This window comes from Oncorhynchus clarkii, chromosome 23 (assembly GCF_045791955.1).
Source record: "Oncorhynchus clarkii lewisi isolate Uvic-CL-2024 chromosome 23, UVic_Ocla_1.0, whole genome shotgun sequence".
Taxonomy (NCBI): domain Eukaryota; kingdom Metazoa; phylum Chordata; class Actinopteri; order Salmoniformes; family Salmonidae; genus Oncorhynchus; species Oncorhynchus clarkii.
The window spans coordinates 43,889,129-43,914,099 of NC_092169.1; the positions used below are offsets into that span (position 1 = coordinate 43,889,129).

General features: G+C 43.5%; 1 protein-coding gene across 1 annotated transcript in view; it reads right to left on the reverse strand.

The window, feature by feature from the left end:
* The window catches only part of LOC139381770 (piggyBac transposable element-derived protein 5-like), a 34,074-nt gene that overhangs the window by 5,975 nt on the left and 3,128 nt on the right, over positions 1–24,971 (reverse strand). The window contains exons 2-4 of the mRNA XM_071125522.1: positions 22,192–22,622; positions 3,965–4,099; positions 2,436–2,616 (exon numbers count right to left, since the gene is read on the reverse strand). Coding sequence (XP_070981623.1) covers positions 2,436–2,616; positions 3,965–4,099; positions 22,192–22,622 — 747 coding nt within the window. The remainder of the gene's footprint in view (positions 1–2,435; positions 2,617–3,964; positions 4,100–22,191; positions 22,623–24,971) is intronic.

The following is a 24,971-nucleotide window of genomic DNA, read 5'->3' on the forward strand; positions in this document are numbered from 1 at the left end:
CAGGTCGCTCTAACGGATGCGCGCGCGCATGATCAGCTCATGCCACTCTGGCACACCTCTTACTCAATCAGCTCTCATTCGCCCACACTTCACAGTAGAAGCCTCAAACAAAGTTATAAAGACTGTTGACATCTAGTGGAAGCCGTAGGACCCAATAGACACTGTATATTCGATAGGCAATGAGTTGAAAAACTACAAACCTCAGATTACCCACTTCCTGGTTGGATTTTTCTCAGGTTTTCGCCTGTCATATGAGTTCTGTTATACTCACAGACATCATTCAAACAGTTTTAGAAACTTCTGTGTTTTCTATCCAATACTACTAATAATATGCATATATTAGCTTCTGGGCCTGAGTAGCAGGAAGTTTACTCTGGGCATGCTTTTCATCCGAACATGAAAATGCTGCCCCCTATCCCAAACAGGTTATTGTATCATTTGCAGATCTATTAGAAGCAAATAATAGACGAAACAACAATGTAATTTCACCAATTGACTGGCCAGAGATCAGGGCATTCATCAGCAAAGACACAGTTCAAACGGATAGTATTTTGGACAACCAAATTGAACTCAAGATGATTCATGAATTGAAGTGTGTAAGCTGAATGGTGATTTGCGATTCATAACTTACATTTTACCGGTACGACCAGTAGTAGTAAACCAACTAATAACACCACGACGGAATGCGTTTGAAGTGATGATGCGCCGCGGAGAACAGCTAGCAAGGCCAGCAAAGTACATCACCAGTGGCACGTACACACTTCGTGCAGATCAGCAGGTGGGGGCTTTTCGTGGCAGCAAGACGAGACAATCTAAGGAGGATGCGGTCAGCAAAGTTACTGGGCTCGAAGTTACTGGGCTCTAATTTTCGGAACCCAAACCGGCTGCGCGCGTGCGCCATCGTGCATAAATGTATTTTGTCCCCCTACACCAAACGCGATCACGACACGCAGGTTAAAATAGCAAAACAAACTCTGAACCAATTACATTCATTTGGGGACAGGTCGAAAAGCATTAAACATGTATGGCAATTTAGCTAGTTAGCTTGCACTTGCTAGCTAATTTGTCCTATTAAGCTAGCTTGCTTTTGCTATCTAATTTGTCCTGGGATATAAACATTGAGTTGTTATTTTACCTGAAATGCACAAGGTCCTCTACTCTGCCAATTAATCCACACATAACACGGCCAACCAAATTGTTTCTAGCCATCTCTCCTCCTTCCAGGCTTTTTCATCTTTGAATTTAAATGGTGATTGGCAGTGTGGGTGCAATAACTGAATAACTTGGATTTCTAAATGTATTTTGCGACGCTCGCGCACCAGACGTGTCCGGTCTGGTCAGCATGTAATGTATTTTTTCCAATGCTACATTACATTTGGCAGACCTAACTTGATTGACCATCTTTCTACAAGGCCTACTAGTCAATGAGAGGCCTAATCATATTTGTAGGAATATTTTGTTAACGCCTAGGCTATAGTGATGCATTCACATAATTAACTCATTATTATGCAACATTTTAAATTTGATTACAATTATTTATTGTCAATTATTCTTGAATTTGTTAGGCTATACAATTAAGTAGATTAATGAACTGATAATACATTCATACATCATTTTATTTTATCATTTTTTAATATGATAGAATATTGCATTCTATTATACATCCTATGTGAATAATGTTCATTACTGTTCATTTGTGTATTCATAATAATAATAATAATAATCGCTAAATCTGTCTGAAATTGAAGATTTCGCCTATTGTTCATGTCCATATAGCTTAGGACAATGTTGTAAAGTACTGTTTTTCCTTATCCACCTAATGAACAAATTTGTTTTTTTTGTGATTTTTTCGCTCTCTTGCCTCACTTTTCTGGGGGGAAAATCTGTTAAACAGTGAATCAATTTTGTCTGGCCTTACAGGTGCTCAGTCAGTGTTGAGATTGAGAGCAGAGGATAAAGCCTAGTGGAGGGCACTGAGGACAGACTCTCCCTCTACCACCTCTTACTCAACAAGGGGTGAACGAAAGACAATGGCATTTCTCATTTTTAAAGAGCTGTTTGCTCTGTTTATTAACAATAGGATGAACTGGTGCTCTCGGTTTCCAAAATAAGAATCAGGAGAATTTTATGTACGTCATCTTCACAGTTTACTGTATGGCCAGTTACGCAGCTTAGTGGGTGGTAGGCATGGAAGCAGAATACACACAATTTACATATTGGTTCTCAGGGAAGTCTCAAGGTGAACTTCAATTGACAGTCTTCAATTTCAGTGCTACAGTAGCCGGAGGTCGTTTATGGTAATTAAAAACGGCAGAGGATCAGCAGGAAGGAGATTACAGTACTGTAAAGAGTGAGAGGGCAGAGAGCGTGAAAGAGGGGAAAGAGGTAGATGGAAAGAATGAGGAGTAAAGAGATAAATGGGATGAAAGATCTACCCTGTTTCTCAAACTCCTGGTACAGGTTGAGGCTGGTGATGCTGGGCCCGGTGAAGATGATACTGTTGCGGCCTGAGAGGTTCTGACACAGCTGTTTGGCCACCATACTGTGGAGCTGAGGCTTGTTCTTCAGGGTGGCCAACCCATCAGGACCCTGGCCCTCCTTCAGATGCACATAGATCTGGATGAGAGACAGAGACAGTCAATACCACCACAATCAGGTATCCTAGCGTTTAAGAGCATTGGGCCAGTAACCAAAAGGTCACTGGTTCGAATTCCTTGAGCCGACAAGGCAAAACAAATCTGTCAATATGACCTTGAGCAAGGCACTAATGCTAACCCTGTAGTTTTCCATTGACAATACTACTGGCCCTGTAGTTTTCCATTGACAATACTACTGGCCCTGTAGTTTTCCATTGACAATACTACTGGCCCTGTAGTTTTCCATTGACAATACTACTGACCCTGTAGTTTTCCAATCACAATACTACTGACCCTGTAGTTTTCCATTGACAATACTACTAACCCTGTAGTTTTCTATTGACAATACTACTAACCCTGTAGTTTTCTATTGACAATACTACTAACCCTGTAGTTTTCTATTGACAATACTACTAACCCTGTAGTTTTCTATTGACAATACTACTAACCCTGTTGTTTTCTATTGACAATACTACTAACCCTGTCGTTTTCCATTGACAATACTACTAACCCTGTCGTTTTCCATTGACAATACTACTAACCCTGTAGTTTTCCATTGACAATACTACTAACCCTGTAGTTTTCCATTGACAATACTACTAACCCTGTAGTTTTCTATTGACAATACTACTAACCCTGTAGTTTTCTATTGACAATACTACTAACCCTGTTGTTGTTTTCTATTGACAATACTACTAACCCTGTAGTTTTCTATTGACAAAATGAACCCTGTAGTTTTCAAGTAAGAGAAAGCTACACAAAAAAAGGACATGATCGATTGATTCTTCTTCCCACCAACTGGGACACGGCCCGTGCATATCTACACATTCTCATGTCTTCCTGGATCTGTTTGAGGCATGGGGCAGCAGTCATTTGGCGTATCATACTCCCACCAAGAACAGAGAGCAATTATACTAAGTGGACTGGCTCCTTCTCCTGGGAATCAGTAATAAAACATTGGTTCTGGAGACTGATTGAGGGACTGGATGGTCCCACATCAGTCATCCAATCACAGTTTGTTTCTGGATCTCTCAGCTGTGTCTGAGTGAGGGGGAAGGGCATGGTCTGATTGTCCTGTCCTGCAGTGTTGGTGTCCTCTACAGTCTAGACCAATTGCAACTAGTCCTGTGAAAGCCCCAGTGTGGTTGTACTGGGTGTAATTGAAGGTGGACAGTCTTTGTCACAAAGTTGGCTAAGTACAGTACTAGCTCCCAGATATAAGAGTAGAAAACCAAGAGGCTGCAGTCCCTCCCTCCCCTCATTCTTCCTCCACTGCTCACGCCATCTCCCTTTCTCTCATTTTCTTCTTTCATGCGCACGCACAGTACCTGACAGATGAAACCAGTGGATGTGCACTGGCGGACCCACAGACTGAACTTCCTCTTCTTCCTCTTCCTCAGCTCTCTCTCTGTACAGGTGGTGATGAACACTGGGTCCTCATCAATAAGGGGCTCATGGAGCACCTATGGGACAGAGGGAAAGCATCAGTATTACACCATGGAGCACCTATGGAACAGAGGGAAAGCATCAGTATTACATCATGGAGCACCTTTGGGACAGCATCACCTAACCAACATGTCAATCTTTCCCCTAGCAGTTTGTACAGTTAATATTCAAAGGCATCCTCAAGTGTATCAGTCGTACAGTATGTGCAGGATACACATGGTATACATCGTCCAACGTAATGCTTACTTGCAGGTTCCTTCTGGACAATGCAACAACAACAAACAAAGTAAACCGGTCCTTCAGCCACGAGCAGGTGAATAACCAGGGATGTCTCCTTCAGCCACGAGCAGGTGTATAATCAGGGATGACTCCATCAGCCACGAGCAGGTGAATAACCAGGGATGTCTCCTTCAGCCAAGAGCAGGTGAATAACCAGGGATGACTCCTTCAGCCACGAGCAGGTGTATAACCAGGGATGTCTCCTTCAGCCACGAGCAGGTGCATAATCAGGGATGTCTCCTTCACCCACGAGCAGGTGTATAACCAGGGATGTCTCCTTCAGCCACGAGCAGCCACGAGCAGGTGTATAACCAGGGATGTCTCCTTCAGCCACGAGCAGGTGTATAACCAGGGATGTCTCCTTCAGCCACGAGCAGGTGAATAACCAGGGATGACTCCTTCAGCCACGAGCAGGTGTATAACCAGGGATGTCTCCTTCAGCCACGAGCAGGTGTATAACCAGGGATGACTCCTTCAGCCACGAGCAGGTGTATAGTGTATAACCAGGGATGACTCCTTCAGCCACGAGCAGGTGAATAACCAGGGATGACTCCTTCAGCCACGAGCAGGTGAATAACCAGGGATGACTCCTTCAGCCACGAGCAGGTGAATAACCAGGGATGACTCCTTCAGCCACGAGCAGGTGTATAACCAGGGATGACTCCTTCAGCCACGAGCAGGTGTATAACCAGGGATGACTCCTTCAGCCACGAGCAGGTGTATAACCAGGGATGACTCCTTCAGCCACGAGCAGGTGAATAACCAGGGATGTCTCCTTCAGCCACGAGCAGGTGAATAACCAGGGATGACTCCTTCAGCCACGAGCAGGTGTATAACCAGGGATGACTCCTTCAGCCACGAGCAGGTGTATAACCAGGGATGTCTCCTTCAGCCACGAGCAGGTGTATAACCAGGGATGACTCCTTCAGCCACGAGCAGGTGTATAACCAGGGATGTCTCCTTCAGCCACGAGCAGGTGTATAACCAGGGATGACTCCTTCAGCCACGAGCAGGTGTATAACCAGGGATGACTCCTTCAGCCACGAGCAGGTGTATAACCAGGGATGACTCCTTCAGCCACGAGCAGGTGAATAACCAGGGATGACTCCTTCAGCCACGAGCAGGTGAATAACCAGGGATGACTCCTTCAGCCACGAGCAGGTGTATAACCAGGGATGTCTCCTTCAGCCACGAGCAGGTGTATAACCAGGGATGACTCCTTCAGCCACGAGCAGGTGTATAGTGTATAACCAGGGATGACTCCTTCAGCCACGAGCAGGTGTATAATCAGGGATGTCTCCTTCAGCCACGAGCAGGTGTATAACCAGGGATGACTCCTTCAGCCACGAGCAGGTGTATAACCAGGGATGACTCCTTCAGCCACGAGCAGGTGTATAACCAGGGATGACTCCTTCAGCCACGAGCAGGTGAATAACCAGGGATGACTCCTTCAGCCACGAGCAGGTGAATAACCAGGGATGACTCCTTCAGCCACGAGCAGGTGAATAACCAGGGATGACTCCTTCAGCCACGAGCAGGTGAATAACCAGGGATGTCTCCTTCAGCCACGAGCAGGTGTATAACCAGGGATGACTCCTTCAGCCACGAGCAGGTGAATAACCAGGGATGACACCTTCAGCCACGAGCAGGTGAATAACCAGGGATGACTCCTTCAGCCATGAGCAGGTGAATAACCAGGGATGACTCCTTCAGCCACGTGCAGGTGTATAACCAGGGATGACTCCTTCAGCCACGAGCAGGTGAATAACCAGGGATGACTCCTTCAGCCACGAGCAGGTGTATAACCAGGGATGACTCCTTCAGCCACGAGCAGGTGTATAACCAGGGATGACTCCTTCAGCCACGAGCAGGTGTATAATCAGGGATGTCTCCTTCAGCCACGAGCAGGTGTATAATCAGGGATGACTCCTTCAGCCACGAGCAGGTGAATAACCAGGGATGACTCCTTCAGCCACGAGCAGGTGTATAACCAGGGATGACTCCTTCAGCCAAGAGCACGGTGTATAATCAGGGATGTCTCCTTCAGCCACGAGCAGGTGTATAATCAGGGATGACTCCTTCAGCCACGAGCAGGTGAATAACCAGGGATGTCTCCTTCAGCCACGAGCAGGTGAATAACCAGGGGTGTCTCCGTCAGCCACGAGCAGGTGTATAACCAGGGGTGTCTCCTTCAGCCACGAGCAGGTGTATAACCAGGGATGTCTCCTTCAGCCACGAGCAGGTGAATAACCAGGGATGTCTCCTTCAGCCACGAGCAGGTGAATAACCAGGGATGTCTCCTTCAGCCACGAGCAGGTGAATAACCAGGGATGTCTCCTTCAGCCACGAGCAGGTGTATAACCAGGGATGTCTCCTTCAGCCACGAGCAGGTGTATAACCAGGGATGTCTCCTTCAGCCACGAGCAGGTGTATAACTAGGGGTGTCTCCTTCAGCCAAGAGCAGGTGTATAACCAGTGATGTCTCCTTCACCCAAGAGCAGGTGTATAACCAGGGATGTCTCCTTCAGCTAAGAGCAGGTGTATAACCAGGGGTATCTCCTTCAGCTAAGAGCAGGTGTATAACCAGGGATGTCTCCTTCAGCCAAGCAGGAGACAGGTGTATAACCAGGGATGTCTCCTTCAGCCAAGCAGGAGACAGATGTACAGTGGGGCAAAAAAGTATTTAGTCAGCCACCAATTGTGCAAGTTCTCCCACTTAAAAAGATGAGAGAGGCCTGTAATTTTCATCATAGGTACACTTCAACTATGACAGACAAAATGAGAAAAAAAATTCCAGAAAATCACATTGTAGGATTTTTAATGAATTTATTTGCAAATTATGGTAGAAAATAAATATTGGTCAATAACAAAAGTTTCTCAATACTTTGTTATATACCCTTTGTTGGCAATGACAGAGGTCAAACGTTTTCTGTAAGTCTTCACAAGGTTTTCACACACTGTTGCTGGTATTTTGGCCCATTCCTCCATGCAGATCTCCTCTAGAGCAGTGATGTTTTGGGGCTGTTGCTGGGCAACACAGACTTTCAACTCCCTCCAAAGATTGTCTATGGGGTTGAGATCTGGAGACTGGCTAGGCCACTCCAGGACCTTGAAATGCTTCTTATGAAGCCACTCCTTCGTTGCCCGGGCAGTGTGTTTGGGATCATTGTCATGCTGAAAGACCCAGCCACGTTTCATCTTCAATGCCCTTGCTGATGGAAGGAGGTTTTCACTCAAAATCTCACGATACATCATTCTTCCCTTTACACAGATCAGTCGTCCTGGTCCCTTTGCAGAAAAACAGCCTCAAAGCATGATGTTTCCACCCCCATGCTCCACAGTAGGTATGGTGTTCTTTGGATGCAACTCAGCATTCTTTGTCCTCCAAAAACGACGAGTTGAATTTTTACAAAAAAGTTATATTTTGGTTTCATCTGACCATATGACATTCTCCCAATCTTCTTCTGGATCATCCAAATGTTCTCTAGCAAACTTCAGACGGGTCTGGACATGTACTGGCTTAAGCAGGGGGACACGTCTGGCACTGCAGGATTTGAGTCCCTGGCGGCATAGTGTGTTACTGATGGTAGGCGTTTGTTACTTTGGTCCCAGCTCTCTGCAGGTCATTCACTAGGTCCCCCCATGTGGTTCTGGGATTTTTGCTCACCGTTCTTGTGATCATTTTGACCCCACGGGGTGAGATCTTGCGTGATTCAGTCTTCCCAGCCTGGTGCAGGTCTACAATTTTGTTTCTGGTGTCCTTTGACAGCTCTTTGGTCTTGGCCATAGTGGAGTTTGGAGTGTGACTGTTTGAGGTTGTGGACAGGTGTCTTTTATACTGATAACAAGTTCAAACAGGTGCCATTAATACAGGTAACGAGTGGAGGACAGAGGAGCCTCTTCAAGAAGAAGTTACAGGTCTGTGAGAGCCAGAAATCTTGCTTGTTTGTAGGTGACCAAATACTTATTTTCCACCATAATTTGCAAATAAATTCATTAAAAATCCTACAATGTGATTTTCTGGATTTTTCCTCCTCATTTTGTCTGTCATAGTTGAAGTGTACCTATGATGAAAATTACAGGCCTTTCTCATCTTTTTAAGTGGGAGAACTTGTATAACCAGGGATGTCTCCTTCAGCCAAGCAGGAGACAGGTGTATAACCAGGGATGTCTCCTTCAGCCAAGCAGGAGACAGGTGTATAACCAGGGATGTCTCCTTCAGCCAAGCAGGAGACAGGTGTATAACCAGGGATGTGGGGGTACTGAACCATTAAATGCCTGAGGGTGGCAGTATGGTAGCACACAGACACAGACACACGGCAGGCCGCCTGAAGTACCTAAAAATGTATTGTAGGTCTGCAGGAGAGCCTGAGCTGATCAGGGAGCAGGTATTTCAGACATGTATTGAGCACTGTAGAGAAGGCATGATGTGACCGGTTGTTCCAGGTTGTTTTCCCCTATATTGATTTGTTTTGATGATGCAATGTCACGTTGGTGATAGAAATACCTGGATCCTTTACATGGAGTCAAATAGGTAAGTAAATAAGTCACAGTGACATGGTGACAGTTGACCAGAGGAATTTGTTATAAGCACTGTGTTTGAGACATTGATAGTTATCCACAGGTCACCCTCATTAAACAGATCTTGAGCATCAAAAGGATTCACAAAAGGATTTTCTAAATTATTCAGTTATTCCTACATGGGTGAAATCAGTCACAAATCTGTGTATTGTCTGACTTTTCACTGCTGCCTGAAATATGACAGTATGGCTATAGACCTGTCCTTTAGACCCTGTGCTCTACAGATATTACTACAGTGGTTAATGCTCGGTTAGTCTTTGGCCTGTGGAGGATGGATGTATATCAAACCCATTTCTCAACCCCAATGACTTAATCTCAGTGGAGGCCATGACAAAGATGAATTCTATCTGTCTGACAGCTACTGCATTAGCTAAGATAGGTGGCATTCTGAGAGCCATGACCTACCTGAGAGAGGCACACAGTGTCTGAGAAGACAGAGATGGAAACAAAAGGTGCACCTTCTATTTGCCAGACGTGCTAGATCTCTAAACAGAGGTGTTTGTGTTGTGTACGTTAATGAGAGAGAGTAGCATTGGACAGCAAGCTAAGCAGAATTGTTAGTGCCACAAAGCTCAGCAATGTGAATGTACTTTCCAAAGAACCACTGCTATGCCAGAGATGTACTGGAAGGGTTTGACATGCACCTTTCCTTTCGTCTTAAAGTAGAAACTTCACTTAATGAGCTGTCTAAAAGGGTGAAGAAAAAACATTTCTATAAAGGCTTCTGTTATTCTCATTATAACAGGCAGAGGCGGAAGGAGGTAGGCTTCACAGACAGAAAAAAACAGTACATGGAACATTTTGGTAGACACTTTTTCTTGGCCACAGCTAGGGAAAAGGCATTCATTATTCAGACAGAACATCCATCCCCAGGCTGTGCTGATCAGAGCCCCAGACAGAGGCAGCCCAATCAGAGACAGGATATCACCAACCCCCCACTGTGGAGATATGGAGGGCATATTTCACCTCATACCTCTACAGCTACTGGACTCTGTGATATAAATGTCCCTGGAACTCAGCAGTAAGTGCAGATAATAAAGTGAATGTCTGGGTGAAAGTATTTGCATTGGAAAATGATGAGGGTTTTGAACAATGCCTGCTGGTTTTTACACACACACACAGAGAGAGAGGGGGGAGGGAGACAGAGAGAGAGAGGGGGGAGAGAGAGAGAGAACAAGGAAACCAGATGTGCTATGCTGTGTCCAGACACCAGCCTTTGGGGCCCTGACTTCTGGGCCAGAGGATGTGGTGTGAAGGTGGATTCCCTTTCCCTCAGCTCTGACTGAGTGGGTCTGCCTCATTTCCATCTAGACTCCTAGGAGTGGAGTGGAGGGGAGGGGAGCGGAGGGGATCAGAGTGGAGTGGAGAGGAGGGGAGCAGAGTGGAGGGGAGCAGAGGGGATTGAAGTTGAGGGGAGTGGAGCGGAGGAGAAGGAAGGTGCCCACTCAACACTCCTTTCCTCCCCTGTCAGCTCTGGGAGGCAGCAGCGAGCCGATTTGATCCGCCATGTCTGACAGGGAATTTACATGCAATGCGGAACGCCTGATGGTCACCAGGGAACACGCTGAGGCAAACTGTCAGCCTCCTGTACACTATGTATATAGTTGAGAGTACACTACACCTTGACTGACACATTGGGCACATCCCAGAGTTATTCCATTTAGAACATTTGAACAGGCATTTCAAATAAGACAATGCAGCCTTATTATTACCTTACTAAAATGTTATATTGGTTGTTGTATTGGTTGTTATATTGCCAGTTATATTGGTTTTTATTTTGGTTGTTACAGTGCCTTCAGAAAGTATTCAGACCCCTTTACATTTTCCACATTTTGTTACTTTACAGCCTTATTCTAAAATGGGTATAAAAAAATCCCCCCCAAAATCACAGCAATCTACACAGAATACCCAATAATGACAAAAAGAAAACAGTTAAAATAATTAACATAAGTATTCAGACCCTTTGCTATGGGACTCAAAATTGAGCTTGGATGCATCCTGTTTCCATTGATCACCCTCGAGATGGTTCTACCACTTGATTAGAGTCCACCAGTGGTAAGCTCAATTGATTGGACATGATTTGGAAAGACACACACCTGTCAATATAAGGTCCCACAGGTGACAGTGCATGTCTGAACAAAAATCAAGCCATGAGATGGAAGGAATTTTGTCGAGGCACAGATCTGGGGAAGGGTATGTAAAATGTCTGCGGCATTGAAGGTCCCCAAGAACACAGTGGCCTCCATCATTCTTAAATGGAAGAAGTTTGGAACCACCGAGACTCTTCCTAGTGCTGGCCGCCCAGCCAAACTGAGCAAAGGGCCTTGGTCAGGGAGATGATTGTCGATCTGATAGAGTTCCTCTATGGAGATGGGAGAACCTTCCAGAAGGACAACCATCTCTGCAGCACTCCATCAATCAAGCCTTTATGGAAGAGTGGCCGGACGGAAGCCACTTCTCAGTAAAAGGCACATGATAGCCCACTTGGAGTTTGCCAGAAGGCACCTAAAGGAGTCAGACTATGAGAAACAAGATTCTCTGGTCTGATGAAACCAAGATTGAACTCTTTGGCCTGATTGCCAAGCATCACGTCTGGAGGAAATCTGGCACCATCCCTACGATGAAGCATGGGGTTGGCAACATCATGCTGTGGGGATGTTTTTCAGCAGCATGGACTGGGAGACTAGTCAGGATTGAGGGAAAGATGAACGGAGCAAAGTACAGAAAGATCCTTGATGAAAACCTGCTCCAGAGCTCTCAGGACCTCAGACTGGGGCGAATGTTCACTTTCCAACAGGACAACGACCCTAACCACACAGACAAGACAACACAGGAGTGGCTTCGGGACAAGTCTGAATGTCCTTGAGTGGCCCAGCCAGAGCCTGGACTTGAACCCTATTGAACATCTCTGGAGAGACCTGAAAATAGCTGTGCAGCAACACTCCCCATCCAACCTGACAGAGCTTGAGAGGATCTGCAGAGAAGAATGGGAGAAACTCCCCAAATACAGGTGTTCCAAACTTGTAGAGTCATACCCAAGAAGACGTGAGGCTGTAATCGCTGCCAAAGGTGCTTCAATAAAGTACTAAGTAAAGGGTCTGAATACTTCTGTAAATGTGATATTTCCTGGGCTTTTTTCTTCTGTTGTTGCTTTGTCATTATGAGTATTGTGTGCAGATTGATGAGGGGAAAAAACGATGTGATCCATTTTAGAATAAGACTGTAACATAACAAAATGTGGAAAAGGTCAAGGGGTCTGAATACTTTCTGAATGCACTGTATATTGTTATATTGGTTGTGATATTGTTGTATCAGTTGTCATATTGGTTGTAATATTGTTATATTGGTTGTAATGTTGTTATACCGGTTGTAATATTTTTATATTGGTTGTTGTATTGGTATATTCATTGTGATATTGGTCGTTATCTTGTTAAATTGATTGTTGTATTGGTTGTAATGTTGTTATATTTGTCATTATCTTGTTATATTGGTTGTTGTATTGGTATATTCATTGTTATATTTGTCATTATCTTGTTATTGGTTGTTATATTGGTTGTTGGATTGGTTGTGATATTGTTGTATCAGTTGTCATATTGGTTGTAATATTGTTGTATTGGTTATATTAGTTGTTATATTGGTTGTGATATTGGTTGTGATATTGTTGTATCAGTTGTCATATTGGTTGTAATATTGTTGTATTGGTTATATTAGTTGTCATATTGGTTGTAATATTGTTATATTGGTCATTATCTTGTTATATTGGTTGTAATATTGTTATATTGGTTGTAATATTGTTATATTGGTCATTATCTTGTTATATTGGTTGTAATATTGTTATATTGGTTGTAATATTGTTATATTGGTCATTATCTTGTTATATTGGTTGTTGTATTGGTATATTCATTGTTATATTGGTCATTATCTTGTTATATTGGTTGTAATATTGTTATATTGGTTGTAATATTGTTATATTGGTCATTATCTTGTTATATTGGTTGTTGTATTGGTATATTCATTGTTATATTGGTCATTATCTTGTTATATTGGTTGTTGTATTGGTATATTCATTGTTATATTGGTCATTATCTTGTTATATTGGTTGTAATATTGTTATATTGGTTGTAATATTGTTATATTGGTCATTATCTTGTTATATTGGTTGTTGTATTGGTATATTCATTGTTATATTGGTCATTATCTTGTTATATTGGTTGTAATATTGTTATATTGGTTGTTGTATTGTTATATCCATTGTTATATTTGTCATTATCTTGTTATTGGTTGTTGGATTGGTTGTAATATTGTTATATTGGTTGTAAAATTGTTATATTGGTCATTATCGTGTTATATTGGTTGTAATACTGTTATATTGGTCATTATCTTGTTATATTGGTTGTTGGATTGGTTGTAATATTGTTATATTGGTTATAATATTGTTATATTGGTCATTATCTTGTTATATTGGTTGTTGGATTGGTTGTAATATTGTTATATTGGTTATAATATTGTTATATTGGTCATTATCTTGTTATATTGGTTGTAATATTGTTATATTGGTCATTATCTTGTTATATTGGTTGTTTTATTGGTTGTAATATTGTATTGGTTGTAATATTGTTGTATTGGTCATTATCGTGTTATATTAGTTGTAATATTGTTATATTGTTCATTATCTTGTTAAATTGGTTGTTGTATTGGTTGTAATATTGTTGTATTGGTTGTAATATTGTTGTATTGTTGTATTTGTTGTAATATTGTTATATTGGTCATTATCTTGTTATATTGGTTGTTGGTACTTCCGGCGCCGACAGAGATGGCCGCCTCGCTTCGCGTTCCTAGGAAACTATGCAGTTTTTTGTTTTTTTACGTGTTATTTCTTACATTGGTACCCCAGGTCATCTTAGGTTTCATTACATACAGTCGAGAAGAACTACTGAACATAAGAGCAGCGTCAACTCACCATCAGTACGACCAAGAATATGACTTTCGCGAAGCGGATCCTGTGTTCTGCCTTTCACCCAGGACAACGGAATGGATCCCAGCCGGCGACCCAAAAAAACGACTTCGTAAAAGGGGGAAACGGAGCGGTCTTCTGGTCAGACTCCGGAGACGGGCACATCGTGCACCACTCCCTAGCATTCTTCTCGCCAATGTCCAATCTCTTGACAACAAGGTTGATGAAATCCGAGCAAGGGTAGCATTCCAGAGGGACATCAGAGACTGTAACGTTCTTTGCTTCACGGAAACATGGCTCACTGGAGAGACGCTATCGGAGTCGGTGCAGCCAACTGGTTTCTCCACGCATCGCGCAGACAGAAACGAACATCTTTCTGGTAAGAAGAGGGGCGGGGGCGTATGCTTCATGGTTAACGTGACGTGGTGTGATCATAACAACATACAGGTACTCAAGTCCTTCTGTTCACCTGATTTAGAATTCCTCACAATCAAATGTCAACCGCATTATCTACCAAGGGAATTCTCTTCGTTTAAAATCACAGCCGTATATATTTCCCCCCCAAGCAGACACATCGATGGCTCTGAACGAACTTTATTTGACTCTTTGCAAACTGGAATCCATTTATCCAGAGGCTGCATTCATTGTAGCTGGGGATTTTAACAAGGCTAATCTGAAAACAAGACTCCCTAAATTTTATCAGCATATCGATTGCGCAACCAGGGCTGGAAAAACCTTGGATCACTGCTATTCTAACTTCCGCGACGCATATAAGGCCCTGCCCCGCCCTCCTTTCGGAAAAGCTGACCACGACTCCATTTTGTTGATCCCTGCCTACAGACAGAAACTAAAACAAGAAGCTCCCGCAATGAGGTCTGTTCAACGCTGGTCCGACCAATCTGATTCCACACTTCAAGACTGCTTCCATCACGTGGACTGGGATATGTTTCGTATTGCGTCAGACAACAACATTGACGAATACGCTGATTCGGTGAGCGAGTTCATTAGAACATGCGTTGAAGATGTCGTTCCCATAGCAACGATTAAAACATTCCCAAACCAGAAACTGTGGATTGATGGCAGCATTCGCGTGAAACTGAAAGCCCGAACCACTGCTTTTAATCAGGGCAAGGTGACCGGAAACATGACTGAATACAAACAGTGTAACTATTCCCTCCGCAAGGCAATCAAACAAGCTAAGCGTCAGTATAGAGACAAAGTAGAATCTCAATTCAACGGCTCAGATACAAGAGGTATGTGGCAGGGTCTACAGTCAATCACGGATTACAAAAAGAAAACCAGCCCCGTCATGGACCAGGATGTCTTGCTCCCAGGCAGACTAAATAACATTTTTGCCCGCTTTGAGGACAATACAGTGCCACTGACACGGCCCGCAACTAAAACATGCGGACTCTCCTTCACTGCAGCCGACGTGAGGAAAACATTTAAACGTGTCAACCCTCGCAAGGCTGCAGGCCCAGACGGCATCCCCAGCCACGCCCTCAGAGCATGCGCAGACCAGCTGGCTGGTGTGTTTACGGACATATTCAATCAATCCCTATCCCAGTCTGTTGTTCCCACATGCTTCAAGAGGGCCACCATTGTTCCTGTTCCCAAGAAAGCTAAGGTAACTGAGCTAAACGACTACCGCCCCGTAGCCCTCACTTCCGTCATCATGAAGTGCTTTGAGAGACTAGTCAAGGACCATATCACCTCCACCCTAGCTGACACCCTAGACCCACTCCAATTTGCTTACCGCCCAAATAGGTCCACAGACGATGCAATCTCAACCACACTGCACACTGCCCTAACCCATCTGGACAAGAGGAATACCTATGTGAGAATGCTGTTCATCGACTACAGCTCGGCATTTAACACCATAGTGCCCTCCAAGCTCGTCATCAAGCTCGAGACCCTGGGTCTCGACCCCGCCCTGTGCAACTGGGTACTGGACTTCCTGACAGGCCGCCCCCAGGTGGTGAGGGTAGGCAACAACATTTCCACCCCGCTGATCCTCAACACTGGGGCCCCACAAGGGTGCGTTCTCAGCCCTCTCCTGTACTCCCTGTTCACCCACGACTGCGTGGCCACGCACGCCTCCAACTCAATCATCAAGTTTGCAGACGACACAACAGTGGTAGGCTTGATTACCAACAACGACGAGACGGCCTACAGGGAGGAGGTGAGGGCCCTCGGAGTGTGGTGTCAGGAAAATAACCTCACACTCAACGTCAACAAAACTAAGGAGATGATTGTGGACTTCAGGAAACAGCAGAGGGAACACCCCCCTATCCACATCGATGGAACAGTAGTGGAGAGGGTAGTAAGTTTTAAGTTCCTCGGCGTACACATCACAGACAAACTGAATTGGTCCACCCACACAGACAGCATCGTGAAGAAGGCGCAGCAGCGCCTCTTCAACCTCAGGAGGCTGAAGAAATTCGGCTTGTCACCAAAAGCACTCACAAACTTCTACAGATGCACAATCGAGAGCATCCTGTCGGGCTGTATCACCGCCTGGTACGACAACTGCTCCGCCCACAACCGTAAGGCTCTCCAGAGGGTAGTGAGGTCTTCACAACGCATCACCGGGGGCAAACTACCTGCCCTCCAGGACACCTACACCACCCGATGTCACAGGAAGGCCATAAAGATCATCAAGGACAACAACCACCCGAGCCACTGCCTGTTCATCCCGCTATCATCCAGAAGGCGAGGTCAGTACAGGTGCATCAAAGCTGGGACCGAGAGACTGAAAAACAGCTTCTATCTCAAGGCCATCAGACTGTTAAACAGCCACCACTAACATTGAGTGGCTGCTGCCAACACACTGACTCAACTCCAGCCACTTTAATAATGGGAATTGATGGGAAATGATGTAAAATATATCACTAGCCACTTTAAACAATGCTTCCTAATATAATGTTTACATACCCTACATTGTTCATCTCATATGTATATGTATATACTGTACTCTATATCATCTACTGCATCTTTATGTAATACATGTATCACTAGCCACTGGAACTATGCCACTTTGTTTACATACTCATCTCATATGTATATACTGCACTCAATACCATCTACTGTATCTTGCCTATGCCGCTCTGTACCGTCACTCATTCATACAGTGCCTTGCGAAAGTATTCGGCCCCCTTGAACTTTGCGACCTTTTGCCACATTTCAGGCTTCAAACATAAAGATATAAAACTGTATTTTTTTGTGAAGAATCAACATCAAGTGGGACACAATCATGAAGTGGAACGACATTTATTGGATATTTCAAACTTTTTTAACAAATCAAAAACTGAAAAATTGGGCGTGCAAAATTATTCAGCCCCCTTAAGTTAATACTATGTAGCGCCACCTTTTGCTGCGATTACAGCTGTAAGTCGCTTGGGGTATGTCTCTATCAGTTTTGCACATCAAGAGACTGACATTTTTTCCCATTCCTCCTTGCAAAACAGCTCGAGCTCAGTGAGGTTGGATGGAGAGCATTTGTGAACAGCAGTTTTCAGTTCTTTCCACAGATTCTCGATTGGATTCAGGTCTGGACTTGGCCATTCTAACACCTGGATATGTTTATTTTTGAACCATTCCATTGTAGATTTTGCTTTATGTTTTGGATCATTGTCTTGTTGGAAGACAAATCTCCGTCCCAGTCTCAGGTCTTTTGCAGACTCCATCAGGTTTTCTTCCAGAATGGTCCTGTATTTGGCTCCATCCATCTTCCCATCAATTTTAACCATCTTCCCTGCCCCTGCTGAAGAAAAGCAGGCCCAAACCATGATGCTGCCACCACCATGTTTGAAAGTGGGGATGGTGTGTTCAGCTGTGTTGCTTTTACGCCAAACATAACGTTTTGCATTGTTGCCAAAAAGTTAAATTTTGGTTTCATCTGACCAGAGCACCTTCTTCCACATGTTTGGTGTGTCTCCCAGGTGGCTTGTGGCAAACTTTAAACAACACTTTTTATGGATATCTTTAAGAAATGGCTTTCTTCTTGCCACTCTTCCATAAGGCCAGATTTGTGCAATATACGACTGATTGTTGTCCTATGGACAGAGTCTCCCACCTCAGCTGTAGATCTCTGCAGTTCATCCAGAGTGATCATGGGCCTCTTGGCTGCATCTCTGATCAGTCTTCTCCTTGTATGAGCTGAAAGTTTAGAGGGATGGCCAGGTCTTGGTAGATTTGCAGTGGTCTGATACTCCTTCCATTTCAATATTATCGCTTGCACAGTGCTCCTTGGGATGTTTAAAGCTTGGGAAATCTTTTTGTATCCAAATCCAGCTTTAAACTTCTTCACAACAGTATCTCGGACCTGCCTGGTGTGTTCCTTGTTCTTCATGATGCTCTCTGCGCTTTTAACGGACCTCTGAGACTATCACAGTGCAGGTGCATTTATACGGAGACTTGATTACACACAGGTGGATTGTATTTATCATCATTAGTCATTTAGGTCAACATTGGATCATTCAGAGATCCTCACTGAACTTCTGGAGAGAGTTTGCTGCACTGAAAGTAAAGGGGCTGAATAATTTTGCACGCCCAATTTTTCAGTTTTTGATTTGTTAAAGAAGTTTGCAATATCCAATAAATGTCGTTCCACTTCATGATTGTGTCCCACTTGTTGTTGATTCTTCACAAAAAAATACAGTTTTATATCTTTATGTTTGAAGCCTGAAATGTGGCAAAAGGTCGCAAAGTTCAAGGGGGCCGAATACTTTCGCAAGGCACTGTATATCTTTATGTACATATTCTTTATCCCCTTACACTTCTGTCTATAAGGTAGTAGTTTTGGAATTGTTAGCTAGATTACTTGTTGGTTATTACTGCATTGTCGGAACTAGAAGCACAAGCATTTTGCTACACTCGCATTAACATCTGCTAACCATGTGTATGTGACAAATAAAATTTGATTTGATTTGTATTGGTTGTAATATTGTTATATTGGTTGTTTTAAGTTGTATTGGTTGTTATATTTGTTGCTGTATTGGTTATTGTTATAAGTTGTATTGGTTGTTATATTGGCTGTTGTATTGTTATATTGGTTGTTGTATTGTTATATTGGATGTAATATTGGTTGTAATATTGTTAGAAGTTGTATTGGTTGTAATATTGGTTGTAATATTGTTATATTGGTCATTATCTTGTTGTATTGGTTGTTATATTGGTTGTAATATTGTTAGAAGTTGTATTGGTTGTAATATTGGTTGTTATATTGGCTGTTGTATTGTTATATTGGTTGTTATATTGTTTGTTATATTGGTTGTTGTATTGTTATATTGGTTGTTATATTGGTTGTTATATTGGTTGTAATATTGTTGTTATATTGCTATATTTGTAGTTATATTGGTTGTAATGTTGTTATATTGGTTGTTAAATTGGTTGTAATATTGGTAGTTCTAACATTTAATCCAGGTAAAAAGTCCCTGTCAGTTAGGATCACCACTTTATTTTAAGAATGTGAAATGTCAGAATAACAGTACAGAGAATGATTTATTTCAGCTTTTATTTCTTTCAACACATTCCCAGTGGGCCAGAAATGTATAAACACTTAATTAGTATTTGGTAGCATTGCCTTTACATTTCGTAACTTGGGTCAAACGTTTCGGGTAGCCTTCCACAAGCTTCCCACAATAAGTTGGGTGAATTTTGGCCCATTCCTCCTGTAACTGAGTCATTATTGTAGGCCTCCCTGCTCCCACACGCTTTTTCAGTTCTGCCCACACATTTTCTATAGGGTTGAGGTCAGGGCTTTGTGATGGCCACTCCAATACCTTGACTTTGTTGTCCTTAAGCCCTTTTGCCATGACATTGGAAGTATGCTTGGGGTCATTGTCCATTTGGAAGACCCATTTGCGACCAAGCTTCAACTTCCTCACTGATGTCATGAGATGTTGCTTCAATATATCCACATATTTTCTGCCTCATGATGCCAACTATTTTGTGAGGTACACCAGTCCCTCCTGCAACAAAGCAACCCCACAACATGATGCTGACACCCCTGTGCTTCACGGTTGGGATGGTGTTCTTCGGCTTGCAAGGCTCCCCCTTTTTCCTCCAAACATAATGATGGTCATTATGGCCAAACAGTTCTACTTTTGTTTTATCAAACCAGAGGACATTTCTCCAAAAAGTACAATCTTTGTCCCCATGTGCAGTTGCAAACCGTAGTCTGGCTTTTTTATGACGGTTTTGGACCAGTGGCTTCTTCCTTGCTGAGCGGCCTTTCAGGTTGTCGATATAGGACTCTTTTAACTGTGGATATAGATAATTTTGTACCTGTTTCCTCCAGCATCTTCACAAGGTCCTTTGCTGTTGTTCTGGGATTGATTTACACTTTTCACACCAAAAGTACATTAATCTCTAGGAGACAGAACGCGTCTCCTTCCTGAGTGGTATGACGGCTGCGTGGTCCCATGGTGTTTATACTTGTGTACTATTGGTTGTACAGATGAACGTGGTACCTTCAGGTGTTTGGAAATTGCTCCCAAGGATGAAGCAGACTTGTGGAGGTCTAAAAAAATATTCTGAGGTCTTGGCTGATTTCTTTTGATTTTCCCATGATGCCAAGCAAAGAGGCACTGAGTTTGAAGGTAGGTCTTGAAAGGTACATCTGCAATTGACTCAAATGATGTCAATTAGCCTATCAGAAGCTTCGAAAGCATTTTCTGGAATTTTCCAAGCTGTTTAAAGATGTCATGCACAAAGTAGATGTCCTAACCGACTTGCCAAAACTATAGTTTTGTTAACAAGAAGTTTGTGGAGTCGTTGAAAAACAAATTTTAATGAGTCCAACCAAAGTGTATGTAAATTTCCGACTTCAACTGTATATTGGTCGTTATATTGCTATATTTGTTGTGATAGTGCTTGTTATATTGGTTGTTTTACTGGTCGTAATATTGGTATATTTGTTGTGATACTGGTTGTTATATTGGTTGGCTATTTTACAAAGTTGGGTATGTCTGTGTCAAAGTAGTAACTTAAAACTGAAATAGAACAGAGGACAGGTGGAGAAATCCCTGACATGGCTACGTCAGACATTCATTGATGTGAAAATACCCTGTGCAGTAACTAGTAGGCTTAGGGACACATTCTAAATCAGTTAGAAATACTCTTTGGGTTCAGAAACTGCAGTCTGAAGTCACTATGGATAAAAAAAATGGATCACTAATCTGACCCTCTCTTTGATACCAAAATACAGCATAACCTTCTAACATGTAACACAGAGGCAGTCATACGTAATTATTTCTGTGAAGGCAACAACATTTCGACTTCGCATCCTCCCAGCCCACTTTGTGTCCTCCCAGCCCACTTTGTGTCCTCCCAGCCTACCAGCCCACTTTGTGTCCTACCAGCCTACCAGCCCACTTTGTGTCCTACCAGCCTACCAGCCCACTTTGTGTCCTCCCAGCCCACTTTGTGTCCTCCCAGCCCACTTTGTGTCCTCCCAGCCCACTTTGTGTCCACCCAGCCCACTTTGTGTCCTCCCAGCCCACTTTGTGTCCTCCCAGCCCACTTTGTGTCCTCCCAGCCTACCAGCCCACTTTGTGTCCTCCCAGCCCACTTTGTGTCCTCCCAGCCCACTTTGTGTCCTCCCAGCCCACTTTGTGTCCTCCCAGCCCACTTTTTCCTAGCACAGAAAGAGAAGACAGGTTGTCCTCCTTTCAGAAAAGTTCACATTGCCAAGATTCTGAATGAGTTGGTGGAATCCCCATGGGAGGGTGCAAATTGGCTCATGTCAATCAATTCAAATTGCAGCAAGGATATTCAGTGTGCATTAGCTTGTTTCTGAACTTAATCTTAACCAATACCTCTTAATTAAACGGCCCAAATACACATTATTCAGCTGCTGACAGATTTTAGATTAACATTTGAATAGAGTTTAATTAGACAGAAAACAAGTTTACTCTTCACAGATAAATATGCAGCTCCCAAAGAAGTTAACTATGAGTCTGTTCTAAACTAGAACAAACATGGACACAACGTACTATTGTTCCAGGAATGTTTGTCCAAATGACAACCTACCTATCTGACCACTGTGTTGTATTTTGAGTCTGCTCTAAAAGTACCCAGAGCCGAACACACCAAGCTGCCCGCTGGGCACAGATGTCAACAAATTTGAATTGAAGGTAGTCACTTCAGGAAGTGATTTTAATTTAAAATAAAAAAATTAAAAATGGAAAAACTTGAAATAAAATTAAAGTTCACTCGAATTGACCCCAGCCCTGTCATCTGTACTAAACATGTCCAAAGCTGAACAGTACACACAGCAGCCTACTGCCATACCTGAGTCTGTGAGGGGCGGAAGGTGCTGCAGCCGAACGACTGCTGCAGTGAGTCCAGGAAGGGCTGGATCTTGTAGAGGCCATGGCTGCCGTGGCTGGAGCGGAAGGCCACGATGTGGAAGTACTTGAGGATCTTCTCGAAGCGCGCCTGGCTCATCTTGAGGGCAATGCTGCGGTTGCTGAAGAAGCCACTGCTCCAGATACTGAGCACTGACTCACAGCGGTGGACGCTGGTGGAAGTCACCAAGCCTAGGAAGGCCTTCATCTCGGCCGCCGTCACATTCCGCCAGCCCTCGTCGCTGCCGAAGCGCTCCTGGTACTTCTTGGCGTACATGTTGGTCTGCGTCACCATGTTCTGGATGGCGTTGTCAGGCACAAAGAGCTGGAAGAAGTCCATGCAAGTGGCTGTAGCTGGCATTCTCTGGGTAGGGCCTGGTGACAGGGAGAGAGACAGACAGATGGAGCTGCAGTCAAAGCATCACTCGCTCATTAAAACTTGCCTCTCAGATTGTTATTTTCATTTGACAGCATCAATCACACATTACTTGTAAATGGAGTCTTACTGTGTAAACGACTATGATTTCTAAAAAGGGAATTACAATACTTTGAAAGTATGGAGCTATTTTGTGCTTTGAGTTAATTTGTAAATTAAAAAAGCACAACGTGTAGCATTTCTTTCCCGTCTGTTATTTGGATTGTGCTGTCAACCCTAGGGCTGCAATCAATTTCTATTCAACATGACAGTAACCATAATGTAATCGAAATAAGAATCAAGCTTTTTGGGCTTGAGGGAAGGGTTCATTATTGTCATGTGCTACACTATAGTGGATAGTAAAAGTATTGTCTCGTCTTGAACGTGTCAGATGAACATTCCCACTTATGCAAGCCGACAACTATAACCGTTTGGAAAAGCCCACTCATCGACATTGACTGTAGTTTCCAATGCATGGCCATCCGCACCTCCAACAACGCATCTGTCAAACTACTCAAGTTTGCAGATGACACCACTCTGGTCGGTCTCATCACCGACGGCGATGAGTCCATGTACCGTGGAGAGGTCAACCGGCTCTCCACTGGGCACAGACGTCAGTTAAATTTGGTTGAGTTGTCAACTAAGGTGAATTCAACGCGAAATCAACAAAAAATGTCACCTCGTCATTGGATTAGGTTAAAAGTTGGGTGAAAAAAAGACTACATTTTCTTACGTTGATTACTTTTTTTGGAATCCAATCAGTTTTCCATGTTGATTTGTATTTTTTTATGACATGGAAACAACATTGATTCAACCAGTTTTTGCCCAGTGGGTAGTGGCATGGTGCAGTCACAATAACCTAAAACACAGACAAAAGCGTGGAGATGGTAGTTGACTTCAGAAAACGTCCATCACCATCGCACCCCCTCGAGATTGATGGCTCAAGTGTTAGCACAGCTGAATCATTCAAATTCCTGGGGATGGCTCAAGTGGGAGGACAACATCACATCACCAACCGGCCATCTGGCCCATAGAGACTATGCACTCTATGCTACAGTTTATTAGGTATACCACCCCATTCACGAAAATGGTTCGCTCCTACAGACATTTGAGTCACATGGCGGTGGCTTGCTATATAAAGCAGGCAGACGGGAATCGAGGCATTCAGTTACTGCTCAATTGAACGTTAGAATGCAAGCTAACAGGCGGACCAAACACAGGCAAATAACAGCACAGTACAACAGTGGTGTGCAGAACGGCATCTCGGAGCACACAACTCGTCGATCCTTGCCATGGATGGTCTATTGCAGCAGACCACCACACCAGATTCCACTCCTATCAGCTAAAAACAAGAAGTGGCTCCAGTGAGCATATGATCACCAACACTGGACAGTTGAGGAGTGAAAAACATTTGGTCCGACACCTGGTCTGACGAATCCCGGTTCCTGTTGCGTCATGCTGATGGCAGAGTCAGGATTTGGCGTAAGCAGCCATGGCCCCATCCTGCCTGGTGTCAATGGTACAGGTTGGTGGTGTGGAGAATGTTTTCCTGGCACACGTTAGGTCCCATGATACCAAGCAACGTTTCCATGCCCCGAAGAATTGACTGTTCTGGAGGCAAAGGGGTACTAGATGGATGTACCTAATAAACTGGCCACTGAGTGTATATTCTTACTGATACTGTAAATTTGTACATTCACTGTATACCCACTGTATATCAACCGTAAACCCAAGAATAGAACCTTGATTAAAACTGCAGCACTGAGCTGTCACAGGTCATCATCACATCTGTTAATTAACTGTGTAAACTGTGGGTGTGAAGTATCCCTGGACTTAAGCAGGCCCTGGGTTAGAGGAGGGTTTGGCTGGGGTAGGCCGTCACTGTAAATAAGAACTTGTTCTTAACGGACTTGCCTAGTTAAATAAAGGTTAATTAATGACACATCACAAAACCAGTGATGAAACTCATTGAACTGTCGCTCTCTAATCTTGTAAAGTCAGTGAGGGAGTACAGCACCTCAACCAAGGTGCAGCCAAAAATCACAAGAGAGCTCATCTAAGAGCTCTCAATTAAAAGCTGATGAACCAAAATAGGTAATAAAATGATCCGCTTTTAATTGTGAGAGTCACACCTATTTTTCTTGGCACACTTGTAAAGTATGCACATTCACTGGAGTGAGAAAGCGTCTCTAAACAGAAGTAGAAGTTCAGGCCCAGTAAACCAGTATTTATCTCATTCTCTGGAACAAATTGATATATCTGAAACAAACTCTATATCTGAAAGTTTGGATTGGCCAACTGCTAAAAGC